At 37.7% G+C, this 14,107-nt stretch overlaps 1 protein-coding gene across 1 annotated transcript; it reads right to left on the bottom strand.

Annotated features, from left to right (window-relative positions):
• Nucleotides 1–806: 806 nt before the first annotated feature.
• LOC127421652 (uncharacterized) lies at nt 807–12,286 on the bottom strand. Its single transcript, XM_051664780.1, has 5 exons — nt 12,230–12,286; nt 11,957–12,024; nt 6,059–6,168; nt 5,375–5,563; nt 807–4,925 (listed from the first exon to the last, which is right to left on the bottom strand). Exons 1-5 carry the CDS (start codon nt 12,284–12,286, stop codon nt 3,412–3,414), a joined length of 1,938 nt encoding a protein of 645 aa, XP_051520740.1. The 3' UTR covers nt 807–3,411.
• Nucleotides 12,287–14,107: the final 1,821 nt, after the last annotated feature.

Below are 14,107 nucleotides of genomic sequence, written 5' to 3'. Positions count from 1 at the left end.
CACACAATGCAAGTGAAAGTTGGCCAGGCCTTTTGAAGCTCCAAAAAGCAGATCTAGTCAGCATAAACATAATCCATCAAACTCCAGTGGTTTAATCCATGTCTTCTGAAGTGATCCAGTTGGTTTTGGGTGAGAACAGACCAAAATGTAACTCTTTTTTCATTATAAATCTTGACAGCAGTCTCCTTGGTGATCATGATTTCAAACTCGATTACACTTCCTATAGCGCCATCTAGAGCTTTCCGTATGCATCAAGCACTAGAAAACAAGCTTGAAATCACGATTGTGCCTAGAGACTGCAATTAATTTTGGTCTGTTCTCATCCAACACTGGACCTTAAGCATGTGTACACACTCATGTACTCATGTCCAGCCTCCCTCCACCTCGCTCACTCCCAAACCACATCCCCCCTTTTCTTCTTATCCCTGTGGGTTTTTCCTACTATGGTGTGATAAACTGCACAGATACTCCATGTTCAAACACATTTATACAAGTCTCTATTCTCCCACTGTGTAAAGTTTTTCTGAGACTCTTTGTTTTACTGTCTAAAAGTGACAGAATATACACAGAAAACATAAAACAACAGTTCAAATAGTCTAATCAATGACTACCTCTTTCTCTCTCCCATGACATCAGGTTAAGCCCTGCTGGCCTTACAGACCTTACACACATACAGAGACACCTGACCACACTATGCAAATGTTTGCAGTCTTATTTTAGAAAGGAAATTATTTTTTTAAGCTTACTTTAGCTCCCACGACAATGTTGACACTAAAGAAAACTAAAGCTGACATTTTTCCCCCAAAGTAATTTATTTGTTAAGGGTCAGTTAGTTTTTCACAGCTATATTTAGTCAGATACCCTCATGTCACATTTAACTGACATTGTTACTGTGTAATGGGAGATATTAACAAGCAGTTTTGACTTCTAATGCAAATGAACAAATCACAGATGAAAAGATTTCACTCATTCACTCAAGAACTCTATTCAGAGACAACTCAATCAACAATCACAAAAAAAAAAGCAACACTTTAACAATTCAGAAAAACAACTTTGATATGATTTCAGCACAAATAAAATGTTGAGTTCCAATTGCCACAAGTGCCCCAAAATGGTTATGAAGTATCTATTTGTTACTTCAAGTTGGAAAGTGTTCATTTGGGCCAGTCTTTCCTAGGTTATTTCCTCACAAAGCTTATAAACAATCAAAATTGCCTTAATGCGTTGACCAGCACAAGAGCCCAGTGGAACTGATTTTATTTTATTTTTTTCATCTAAACTTTTAATGGTTCACAATACTTTGCATTAAATCTACTAGAAATTAGACACCAGAAATTTGCAATGACATTAAATTATGTCCTATATTCTGTTTTGATCTGACTTATGTTTTGTAAGTAAATGAGACCATATAACCTCTCAACTAAACAGAGAGTTATTTCAGATAACACAGTCAGAGTGTATAGGCCTATTCTACAATAAGAACAAAGCTAATATAACATCAGCTGCACAGTTCTGGAAATATATATATATATATTTTAAACATGAAAAAAAATAATGCACCTTACGTAACAAACAACCTTCAAACATATCTTAACAGTTAAATAAAGTTAATTTTGTGTACATCAGCTGATCTTTAAAGTATTGAAAAATTACTCTGCAAAACAAAAGTTAAACATGTTACTCCACTCTTACTTATTCATTTATGATAAAATCAAACAACAATTTAAGACTTTGTTACTAACAACATGTTGAAAATAGCCTGACTAATCTAGCTTCACTAGATCTTTTATAAACTAAAATCACAATTGAAATGTGTGGGAAAACAAAAACATCTTAGCATTCTATATATGTATTTGATTTCAGCTGTAAATCCCCCAAAAAATAACATTACCGATTACAGCTTTAATTAAACACTGACAATAGTTTTGACACATTATGTGATTTCTGTTTTGTTTTGTTTTGTTTTGTTTTAATTAACTGGTTTTAAAATGTCAAAAAAATCATTTGTAATAAACATCTGATACAAATATCCCTTATAAATTTAGTTTGAGATGAATAATGACTTGATCGTTACTTTGAGGGGCAAAATGTTTTTTTATTTTTTTATTTTATTTTTTGGTTTGTTTTTTGTTTAAACCAATCACACAATTGTGAAAAAGTATAATAATTAATTATTTAATATTTTATTTGATACCTAAGTGAGGAGTGTAATACTGGCTTTAAGACATATAAAATATTAATTTATGACTTTTCCTAACGGTTCCTTAAATCTAAGTATACTTCAATGCTATCATGAACTTTTAGGCCTTGTCCACACTAATTCGTTTAATTTTGAAACGTCCATTATCTGTTTCATAATGTCATAGTTTTGCAAAGTATGCGGTACTAGAGAGAGTTTTCAAAATTCTCAGTTTTCAGTGGAGGAAAACCCTGTTTCAGTGTGGATGAGAGGCGTAAACATATAGCGAAATCAATGCATTTTCAAACAAAAATGGATTAGTGTTGATATAGACTTAAAGAAATTGAACAAATGCTCATGGTATTCTAAACTGGTGGGTGACAGCTATTCATTATACAAGCTCTATATATGTTGAAATCTAATCAGAATCCACCCACAGTTCCTCTGACCAGAATGTCTCACCTGTCTGTGAGTTAAATTCTTTCAATAGAGTCCTGAGCCCAACCACAAAAAACTGGACTTATTTATAGGAAAAAGGCTTAAACTGAACAAATGCTCATTGTATTCTAAATTTAGGGATGAAAAAGCTATTTATTCTGCGAGCGCTAGGCATATATGTGCTGAAAGCCAATCAGAATTCACCCTCAGTTCCTCTGAACAGAATGTCTCACCTGTCTGTGAGAGTTAGAAACTTTCAATATGCACATGCACAGAATGCTAAGTTCAACCACACTCTCTTTTTCACTCTTTCTCTCTCTTTCAGTCTCTTACACACATACATATAGCCAAATCACAATCATACACACACTCCTTACGCACACTCACTCACTAATGGACAGAGCTATAAACACATACATACACATAATCTGTTAACAAGGACATATGGGCACTATGCATACAAATGCAATGACCTGCAGTCCAATGCAGTCCATCCAAAATAACAGAAGACATTTAGATCCATGACACCTAATTGAAAGATTATGAAGTGTCAATTATTATCAACACAATACAATGAAAATACAATGAAAAAAGAAAAAGAAAAAACAAAACAGAAACATTATCAAAAATAAGTATTACACAATCCTATCCAACAGACTTTGTGTGGTGAAGGAGATTTGAACGCAGGGACACTTTTTGTGTTAGTGTAAATGTAGACTGTAATGTTCACACATTAATGGCTTTGTATTGATGTTTGTGTAAGCTGTGTGGGTTTGTGAGGATGTGCATGGCCATCACACAGTCTGTTGTAATTCAATGCACTGTGTTTGACTGTTAGTTCCATTGAGTTGGTAGTGGGAGCTCTTTTGTAGCCTCTTTTTGTAACACCACACTCCCAAGACCACGCCTACTAATGCTGCTACTACGCCAACGATAATGGCGGCAATCATCGGTCCACGACCAGATACATGGCAGAGGCCTTCTGCACAATTACCCTCCCCAGCCCGCTCTTGTTGGTCCAGGCTGTGATCTCCACCTCTTTCTATCTCACTATTTTCAGGGATTTCTGTCGTGTCATGGTCAGGGTCAAGCTCCAGAATGTGGCCACTGTCACTGGTTTCCCAAGAAACCTCAATAATGGGTGTGGCCTTGGTGATGAGATCATCAGTGAAACCAGGTGTAACATCGAGAAATACCATCCCCGAAGGTGTGGTTGTGTATTCAGGTTCTAAACCCTCTTGGCTGGTGCTCACATTCTCCGGAGCGGACGCTGGTGTGTACATCATGGGTTGCTTGTGTAGATCAATATCGTCTGCACTTGTTGTCATCTGAGTAACACTGACAAAAGTTGTGGGTTCCATCTCCACAGCATTTGGGCTTTCAGTAACACTGTCAAATCCCAACTCTTCAGATCCATCAATCTCTCCTTCAGACTCCGTTACCTCTGGTATGGATGTCTCTTTCCCCATTTCATCCTTCTCCGTGGCTTCTCCATAATGTGTTACCACTGGATCCTCTTTTACTCCAACGGATTCCTCCTGTTCAAGTCTGGTTGTCCCTCTGCTAAGCTCATCTTCCTCTCCTTTCCTGTGGATCTTGTCTTTATACTTTGTGTCCTTGTGATTGTTGACAACTCCTTCAATGTCTTCCTCCTCCGAGTGGTCAATCAAACCCCCAATATCCTCTTCCACTGGGCTTTTGGTTGCATCCTCAAACATCTCCACTTCTGAAGGGTCAGTCACGCTCTCTGTATCCAGTCCATGTTCTGGTCCTGCCTCCCCCGTTGACTCACCGCCAGTTTTATCTTCCCCCTGGTGAACAGGATATCCATCAAGCCAGGAGTCTTCCGTGCTGCCAACACTGGGACTGACAGGCAAATTAGTGGGAGGATCTGTCGCATAGTCATAATCAGGGTCAGGGTTAGGGTCATGTTCTTCTGTGATGATGTCAGGCTTCAATTGGCTGTGATTCTGGTCTTCTATAGGGCTTTTAACAGAAGAATCTGTGGTGATAACTGGAGGCTCTTTCTCATCCTGAAAGGCCTCTGAGGGGAACCAGAACATATGCTTCTGACTGAGTTGAGACACTGGAGGTTCAGTCACTGATACTGTAGAATCATCTTCATTCTCTTCCTCCTCTGACATGGCTGTCTGCTCATGCTCTGGTTCAGGAGTGGATTGCTCTTCTTCATCATCTGTGGTCTCTGCTCCTCCTGGAATCAAAGAAACATGATGCACTTCCCCTGGATTCTGAAGGAGATGGCCATCTGTGAACTTATCGTCATAGTCGATGTGGCCTTCAGGATCATCTGCAACAAATCAAACATTTTGAGGTCTATTGAGGCTACACCCAGAAGACAAATAAAACCTATGAACTCCAAGACTTCTGCACCTCTAAGCCATTAAACAGGCCTTTGGGCTCAATGTGCGTTCACACTGACACTGGTTAAAGTGCTGGAGGTCACCAAATCTCTGTTCTGTTCAACTAGTAGGTGTTACCACTTAATTGCTGTATCCAATTATATCAGGTGGCTGATCAGGTGAGCTTCAATGTCTGCACTCATATTGGTAGTTTAAGTATCAAATCATTGCACATTTGCATGAAGTTGAACTCTTCTCAACTCATTACCCCTCATGTTGGCTCAATTTGCCTACTCTCAACCCAGTGACTTCTAATCACTTTGTTCTGCAAATCGCAGTCAGTGTGAATGTACCTTTGGTCTGCAAACCCACTCAAATCATTGTGCTTGCAACTCACCTTTGACACAATGCTGTACCAGGCCATACCATTCTCCACAGCTATCACAAAGCAGGCTGAAGGCTGTCTCTGTATTGGGGAGTTTGTATCCAGGGTTACAGGCATACAGGAGTTCATCCCCCAGGTCTAGTCCAGTTTTCCCCTGCAGATGTGAATTTGGGAATGAAGGTGGCTGTCCACATGGAGCATCTGATGGAGGAAGAGGAAGAGGAACAGGGCAAATAATGAAAGTGAAGAGTTCTCATAAAATACACTGCAATCATTTTCTTTATCTTTATTTTGTTTGTTGCAGTAAAAACATATGGTAAATTGTTGTTGTTGTTGTTTGTAAGATTCATGCTTAACATGAGAAAAAACTACTATATTTGCCAATGCAGTAGGAAAAATAAACTTAATTCAAGACCTACTCTTGATATCTCTAGTAAATTTATCTTGTAAGGATGTTTAGATATGGAAAGCAGAACAAATATGGTTATTGAGAAAATAATTTTTACAATGTAAAGAATTCATATAGAGCAAAGTCTCTTGTTTCTGCCTGTGTCTGTAGTAATTCAATGCAGTATGTCAGACCAAACATAAATTGCATAAAAGTACTTAGGTATTTGTGACACAAAATAGTCCTTGTGATAAGTGGAAAAACAGCTCCCTTCTCCAGTTTCTTCATTTTAATGATTTAAAACTGACCGCTATCTTTCACACAGAACACGCCCAGCCTCTCAATGTCCCCAGTTACATTCTCCAGCTGCACGTCGACTGGCCTCAAACTCCCCAAGACATCTCTGCACACTGTGGTCCTGAAATCAAACAGTGGAATACAGTTGGAACTGAATTACAGGAATTCTTTCTCCATTTCTTTCACATTTTTTTTGGTCTTTATTCTTATGAAGGTAACATAGGGGATAAGCATTTGCACTATTTCAACACGTCCACTCTCACTCTCTCACACACATGCACTTTAGGTAGTATATCCCTATCACATTGCTTATGTCTCCAGTGTTTTTATAAATTTACTTTGCAGGTCTGTTTTCTATCATAGGCCTATGTGTGTGTGAGCATGTCCAAGCTTGTGTGTCTAAGTATCTCTCTGAATGTGTGCATTTATTGATCTGTCTGAGTGAAAAAACTACTTTTATCTAATAGTATCTAAAAGAATATATAATAAAAGTGACTTCAGTATGTCAGCCAAGGTTTCTGAATATACTGACTGGATCTATAGCCAAGAATGTCTCTCTGTTTTGTCCCTTGTATCTTTCAGAGACATTCCTCCAAATGTCCATGAAGCAAGTAGTAAGTTGCTTACCTCACCTTTTAACACTTGGCTGTGAAGTCTTAATCAGACTTATGAGTATGTGGGTATGTCTGTGTCTGAGTGGGTGCAGAAGGGGGCTCAAATCTACTCACCAGACTGTGAGTACTTGTGAGACTGGACTCTCTTAGCCCAGTGTCAAAGTTTTGTTTTTTAAGGCTGAGCTGTACTGAGGTAGATTTTCTCAAGGTTAGATTGTATGGGGGGGTCCATATGTACGTAATTTAAATGAAATTTATGAGTCATATCCAAGAAATTCATGTGTAATCTATAGGTTGTTCTTAAAGGAAACCTTCTGAAAGTTCTTTGCCGAGACTTGCAGATGTAACTGATATTCAGCAAAGGTTTGTCCTTGTTATAAATGAATAAATTCACACTTCATCATAACAGAAAGCTTTGAATTTTAGGGGCCTAGCCTATTAGACAGAAGGAAATAGATTTATTAAGCAAAAAAAAAAAAAAAAAAAAAAAAAGAGAGAGAGATTTCAAACAACAAAAAACTTATAATGAAAAATTATTCTTTATGTGCAAGTTTTCTCTGATCTGCTTCTGAAAGTTGGCGAAAGCAAAAATTTTCCCCAATAGGTGTTTGCGTTAGATAACAAAATACCAACACAAGTGGTATTTATTTTAAAAAAACAACATATATATATATATATATATATATATATATATATATATATATATATACAGGACACTTTCTTGTTGTCAGACGTTAGTGGAATATGTCTATAGTTAATGTGATGAAGTACACATATGGTTAATCTTAAAGATACCCATGTGAATTTAAAAGGAATTGACTACATACTGTACATCCACTAAAAACGACATTCGGACCAGTTAGTTAAAAATAATTGCAAAAATGGCAAATAAAACCAAAGTTGTTCTGAGGAAAGGTCTAGTATCATTTGTTACAGAGTCCACTTGGTTTGATATTGTGTTAGATAAATGCAATAACATGCATATTTGTAAGTGTGGCTTTAGAGTCCAAATACTTTTTGGGCCACTGTGTTTCTTCCATTTTACAAAGAATAAGTAGTTTTTGGTCACATTTCGAATGTGATAATTATTTGGGGAGTTGTGCTCAGTGGTAAAGAAATACATCTAAGCAACAGCACAGAAAATGAACAAAGGAAAGGTGCTGATATGTTCTCTCGCAGAGGCTTAGGTCCATTTCTCTCAGGCCCTGACATAACTGAGGTGTAAATAGGAATGTTCTGCCTGAATTCACAAGTAGGATACTCTGTGTCCTTTAATCAGACACAAAGACACAGATATTAACACAAAGAAACAAGGTATCTCAATATCGTGTCTCAAAATGCACAGTGACCATTCTCAGCACTGACACTTTGACCGAAAGCCTAAGCCCAAGGGAGGTAGGTACGGTAACAGTTCTGTTTTTCAGGTAATTCATGTTCTTACCCAATGCTTGGTCCAGAGAGCCAACCACGTGAGCAGGCTGAGAAAGCACATTCCGACACCGCATGATGCACGTCGGCCCCAGATGCCACCTGGGCCCCTTGAGCAATACAGGCATTTGTTGCTGCCTCAAATCCAGCATCCTGTCCGCCTTTTGAAACACTTTGTAACTCCAATAAGAATACCCGTCCTAGCGAAGAGACTGGCATAGACATACAAGTTTAAATATTGTGTTTAAAAAGCACATTTTGCATCAGGCACTTTCCACAAATATGATGTACTTTGATGTTTTTAAAGCATTAGAGACACAAATCCCATGTTTTTTTTTGTTTTTTTTTTTATAGATCTGTTAGATACTATATTATAGAAACTATTATCTAACATAAAATTAACCTACACTCCCCGTGCACTTTATTAGGAACACCTGTACACCTACTTAATCATGCGATTATCTTATCAGCCAATCGTGTGGCAGCAGTGCAATGCATAAAATCATGCAGATACAGGTCAGGTGCTTTTAATATTCACATCAACCATCAGAATGGGGAAAAATTGTATCTCAGTGATTTCGACTGTGGCATGATTGTTGGTGCCAGACGGGTTGGTTTGAGTATTTCTGTAACTGCTGATTTCCTGATTGTCACACACATCAGTCTCTAGAGTTTACTCAGAATGGTGCCAAAAAAGTTCCACTGAGCGGCAGTTCTGCAGACGGAAACGCCTTGTTGATGAGAGAGGTAAACAGAGAATGGCCAGACTGGTTCGAGCTGACAAAGTCTACGGTAACTCAGATAACCGCTCTGTATAATTGTAGTGAGCAGAATAGCATCTCAGAATGCACAACATGTCAAACCTTGAGGCGGATGAACTACAACAGCAGAAGACCATGTTGGGCACTTTATAAGGACCACAGTGTTCCTAATAAAGTGGTCAATGAGTGTAATTTAAAAAGTAAAATAATCTCAAAAGTCTGCATTCCCCCTTAAAATGGCAAGTTTTGACTGTCCCACATTAAAGTTCTTGTCCTTCTTGTTTGTACAGTATTCAACAACTAAAATGATACAACAATGTCATAATTTTGACATAATCTGTTGATTTGATTCAACAGTTCAAGGCAGCAAAAATATTTAAAATGATTTGTTTTATTATTTTATTAATAATCTATTTGTCTCTTTAATTTTTATGTTTAAGTATTTTTATTGCTAGAAAATAACTGTATTTTTTATTATTTATTTAGACAGTTTTCAGTAACAGGATTGCAAACATTATCAAATTAATATAGATTAAATATGGGTGACATAATATTTTGTTTGACCTCCCGAGGTTGACAATTAACATTTTCTGAAGGTTAAACACCTTTCACTACCCATTTATTTGAAAAGAATTACTTAATTTTTCTTGCCAAAAGAGTTTCAGGCCCTATTTGTACCCTATTCATGGAAAGTGCCGTTAGATTAATGGCAACACATTACCTCAAATGGGGGAAATGAGAAGGACATCAAGAAATTAGGAGAATGCAATGCTAATTAACTCAAACTCAGTTTGAACAGCAGCAAGCTGATATGGTGTCTACAGGTGGTATGAATGGTATGAATTACAACATCAAAACTTTGTATTGCAAAAGGCATAAATTAGGCAATTTTAGAAAATAAGATACTACTTGAATAGCATTAAGTGAGTTGAGTGTTGGCTGAGTTTATTTTAATCATTTGGTAGTGTTTGTGTGTGTATTGGAGCAATGGCGGTGGTGTGAAACTATGACAACTGAGGGTTGAGGAAACAGAGATACAGAGAACGTGGAGAGGAATGAAGATCAGCTTCAAACAGAATTCATGACTGTAGGTGCCAAAATCAATCTACATACACACAAACTCTACAGTCAGCACCATTCAATCACAAGCCCCACCCTGAGCAGTTATATTCCATACATGCACCTGTAACATCACAATGACTCTTCCATAAGGCAACTACTTATTACATCATTAGTTTGTCACAGTTTCACACAGAGGACCAAAATACCAGCTTGAGTCAATTCCTATGACAACCCTCTGAAATAGAACTTACACAGAGCCCACAGATATCTTCAGTCTGCTTCAGTGTGTGTGTCAGCATCAGAGAATAATATTTCAGTTTTACTTCAAGAGCTTTGCGAGTTATCAGGTTAGATAAGCTCATTTTGGGTCAGAAATAAGTTATAAGAGGTCACTTGATCAATTCACCAAACATACAGTATGTTGTTTAAAGATAATAAAATGGTACTCAAGCCGGGCATCTTTTCTCTGCTTTCCAAATAAAAAATTTAGAAATTGACCTTTAAATAATGAATGTGAATTGTAATATGACCAAATCCATTATGTTAATCTAAATACATATCAGTTAACATCATTGTTTGGGATGAATTTGGACTGGAATAGATAAGTTTATCAGGTTGGTGTCAGTGAGGTAAATCCAGCCTGAGTCATGTTCATTAAAATGTCAAGTCATTAAAGCATCTGACTAATCCAGCACACTTAAATGACCCACCACAAACAAAGTGTCATTTATCAACCCTTTGTTATAAATTCATTAGTGTCATGTTGATGAGTCTCGAATATATACATAATTTCTGTTCAATATATGGTAAAATACTGCCAGCTGTGGTTGGCAGAAAGTAACCGTAAAAAATACAGCGATCAAGTTTCAGGCTTTATGGGGATGTCATTTTAATGCCTGTATTTTACAGTTTACTACCTTTAACATTATTTAATGTTATAAACTTAATATACTACCCTTCTGGTACAATTAAAGCCTGCTTTTCCATTTTAAAATTTATTGTTAATCACAGTAGTAGCTAGGCCACATGATGTCTTGACACTTGTTATGATGTGACACTAAAATAATGTAATAAACATGAACTAAAGTACCTCAAATATACCACAGAACACCACAATGTACATAACTGATATGTAAAATAAGAAGAAACCTAACTTTCCCCATGAAATATGGCGAAATGTGATGGGTCACGCAGGGACTTCTGGGAACAGCCGATTGTTTTGTTTTTTTTACCAAAATTTTAACTATATTTGACAGTAAAAAGTATGTAAGTTCTGTTAATTTATTATTAAACATAATATTTTAAACATGAATTATATGGTAAAATAACACTTTTTACATCTAAATAATAATAATAATAATAATAATAATAATAATAATATATATAACTACCCATTAACCAATTAATTTTTTTTATTGCATTTTTTTTACAGTCTTTTACCATTAAAAAGAAATCAATAAATTACACCTTTATCTAAGAGATTTTAATTCTTAAAAACTAAAACTAAAGTTTAAGAGCAACCCTAAAGAAAAAGGCCAACCAATAAATCTCTCAACATACAAGAGCCTTGTGTTATTTTCACTCAAAAGCCTTTGAATAAAGCAGGAGGCAGCATTTAATCGTCTTGAATGCAGTCTATATTCAATAATATGCATTTTTAACAATAAACACTTTTTTATAATTGTTTTATTTATTTATTTAAATTTACCTTAACTGATAAATATATCCGTACGTGATGTATTAAACCTAATAATGCTTATTTAGAGGAGCAAAAAGACTTCAAAGCGCAAAGGCTATTGATAGCCGAGGTGCGCCTTTGAACTATTACGGGCTTGAAATGTCAACTTTTGATTTAAATAGACTCACAGTTTTCCCTTTAAGCATATATATTCACCAAGAACAAAAACGACATGCATGCACACCACTGTCTAATCTTTTGGAACCTAAACACACGCGTGGGCATCCATACATCACCACGCGTAAATGTGGATTGCAGTGGCGCGTGAAACAAATTACCGCACCCAAATCATCAAGAGAAACCCACCGTCCGCGCGAGTGTGACCGACTGTCAAGTAAGCCAAGTATCCCAGCAGTGGCAGGAGCGCCAGCTCTCTGTTACAGGGTCGCCCCATGCTGTGAAGCTGAACAGAAAACTGATGTAAACTTTTCCAAATCAGAGAAGAAAGGTGAAAATCCCAAATTTAATTGCGCACTCCAAAAGGACAGGTCCGGTGATTCTGTTAGCCTAGAGAAAAGAACAAACATACGCAGTGGCAGAAGTGCAAGGGGAGGTTTATCTGACCAAGAAGTGCATTACCGAGCTGCTGGTGCGCTCGTGCGAAAACTCGCACGGCGTTGTCAGTAAATACGTCATGACTCAAAACCTGTGCTGAGAACAGAGGCTCTAAGGACTGGGATTGTTCCAGTGTGCCATGGGGAGTCCAGGGCATAATGGTCCGTGGTCCAATAACACGTAAAAAAAAGTTTGTCACCGTGTAATTACTTTTTTTCTCTCTTTTCGGACCGGAGTCTTAATTTAGGTGCGTCTTGTCACCATAGCGCCTGGCTGCATGACAGCTCAGAAACGAGTCGGACAAAACCAACTGTGTCTGAAAGCGATTCAGGCAAATTCTTCGGGCCAACCTAAAGACACAGTGACTTTGATGAAGCTGCCCAATTTGGGCGCTATTGGACACTATGAGACTCGAAAGCATAATAGGTGTCTTTGCCCCCCACCACCGCCCACAAACACACACTCCTAAACACATTCATACCATTTCAAAGGCTTTTTATCTGAATGTCTGTGCTGGAGAAAGAGATAGTGAGTGTGTGAACTAGCAAGTATGTTTGTTTTTTAATGAGAAAGTGGCAGGACTGTGGCCAGCACAGGCTGGGGATGTCTGAACTGAACTTCTACTGTTATTTACTTTAATTACGGAGCTGCGTGTGCCCCTAATTCCTAACCTTATTATTTTCATCGAGGCTTTAGCCAAACAAATACAGCTAAAGCAGGCACGCGCACGCGCGCGTGCTTACGCCTGATCTCTCGCGCTCTAAATACACATTCACTTCAATGTTCCAAAAAGCGAATAATGACCGTAAACTGACACTCACCAAGTTAATTACAGGTGCAATCTTTCGCCCTCTGCTGGTGTGCTGACAAAGCGCAGAAGTCAAAATTATTTACTCTGTCCATTTAAAGGGTTCACCCAAAAAATACAATTCTCTCATCATTTGCTCACCGTAATGCCATCCCAGGTCTTTCTTTTTTTTCTGCAGAACACAAACAAAGATTATTTGAAGAATATCTCAATGCAAGTGAATGATGGCCAGAACTTTGAAGCTCCAAAAACCACATAAAGGCAGCATAACAATAATCCATATGTCTCCAGTGGTTAAATCCATGTCTTCAGAAGTTACATGGTAGGAGTGGTTGAGAAACAGATCAATATTTAAGTCTTTTTTATTATTATTATTTACTATACATTTCCACTTTCACATTCTTTTTGTTTTTGGTAACTTGCGTTCTTTGTGGATATTGCCACCTGGGGCAGCTAAGATAATTTATTGTACAAAAGGACTTTAAGGGATAGTTCACCCAAAAATGAAAATTCTCTCATTATTTACTTACCCTCATGCCATCCCAGATGTGTATGACTTTCTTTCTTCTGTAGAACAAAAATGAAGATTTTTAGAAGAATATCTCTGCACTGTTGGTCCTCACAAGGCAAGTGAATGGTGAACAAAACTTTGAAGGTCCAAAAAGCACATAAAGGCAGCACAAAAGTAATCCATAAAATTCAATGGTTTAATCCATGTATTCTAAAGCAATCTAATCAGGGGCGGACTGGGAAGAGAAATCGGCCCGGGATTTTACATAGAAACTGGCCCAAAGGTTGTTGGTGTCGCTGTCCTTTTCTGCATATCGCTGCCCCCTTCGGCATATCGCGGTGCTGTTTTGTGGCCCGTTCTGCATAATGCGGCGGCCCATTTCAGCTTATCGCGGCCCATTCGGCCCAGTTTCACGGCCGACCCATCGGGAAAAGTCCCGGTTCTCCCGATGGCCAGTCCGCTCCTGGATCTAATTGGTTTTGGGTGAGAACATACCAACTTCTTCTTCACAATAAATATTGGCATCAGCAATCTCCTTGGAAATCATGATTTCATGCTCGATTACACAACCTAGCAGCATCAC

The sequence above is a fragment of the Myxocyprinus asiaticus genome, chromosome 30, assembly GCF_019703515.2.
Source record: "Myxocyprinus asiaticus isolate MX2 ecotype Aquarium Trade chromosome 30, UBuf_Myxa_2, whole genome shotgun sequence".
In the NCBI taxonomy this organism is placed as follows: domain Eukaryota; kingdom Metazoa; phylum Chordata; class Actinopteri; order Cypriniformes; family Catostomidae; genus Myxocyprinus; species Myxocyprinus asiaticus.
This window is presented reverse-complemented; position numbering and strand designations above follow the sequence as displayed.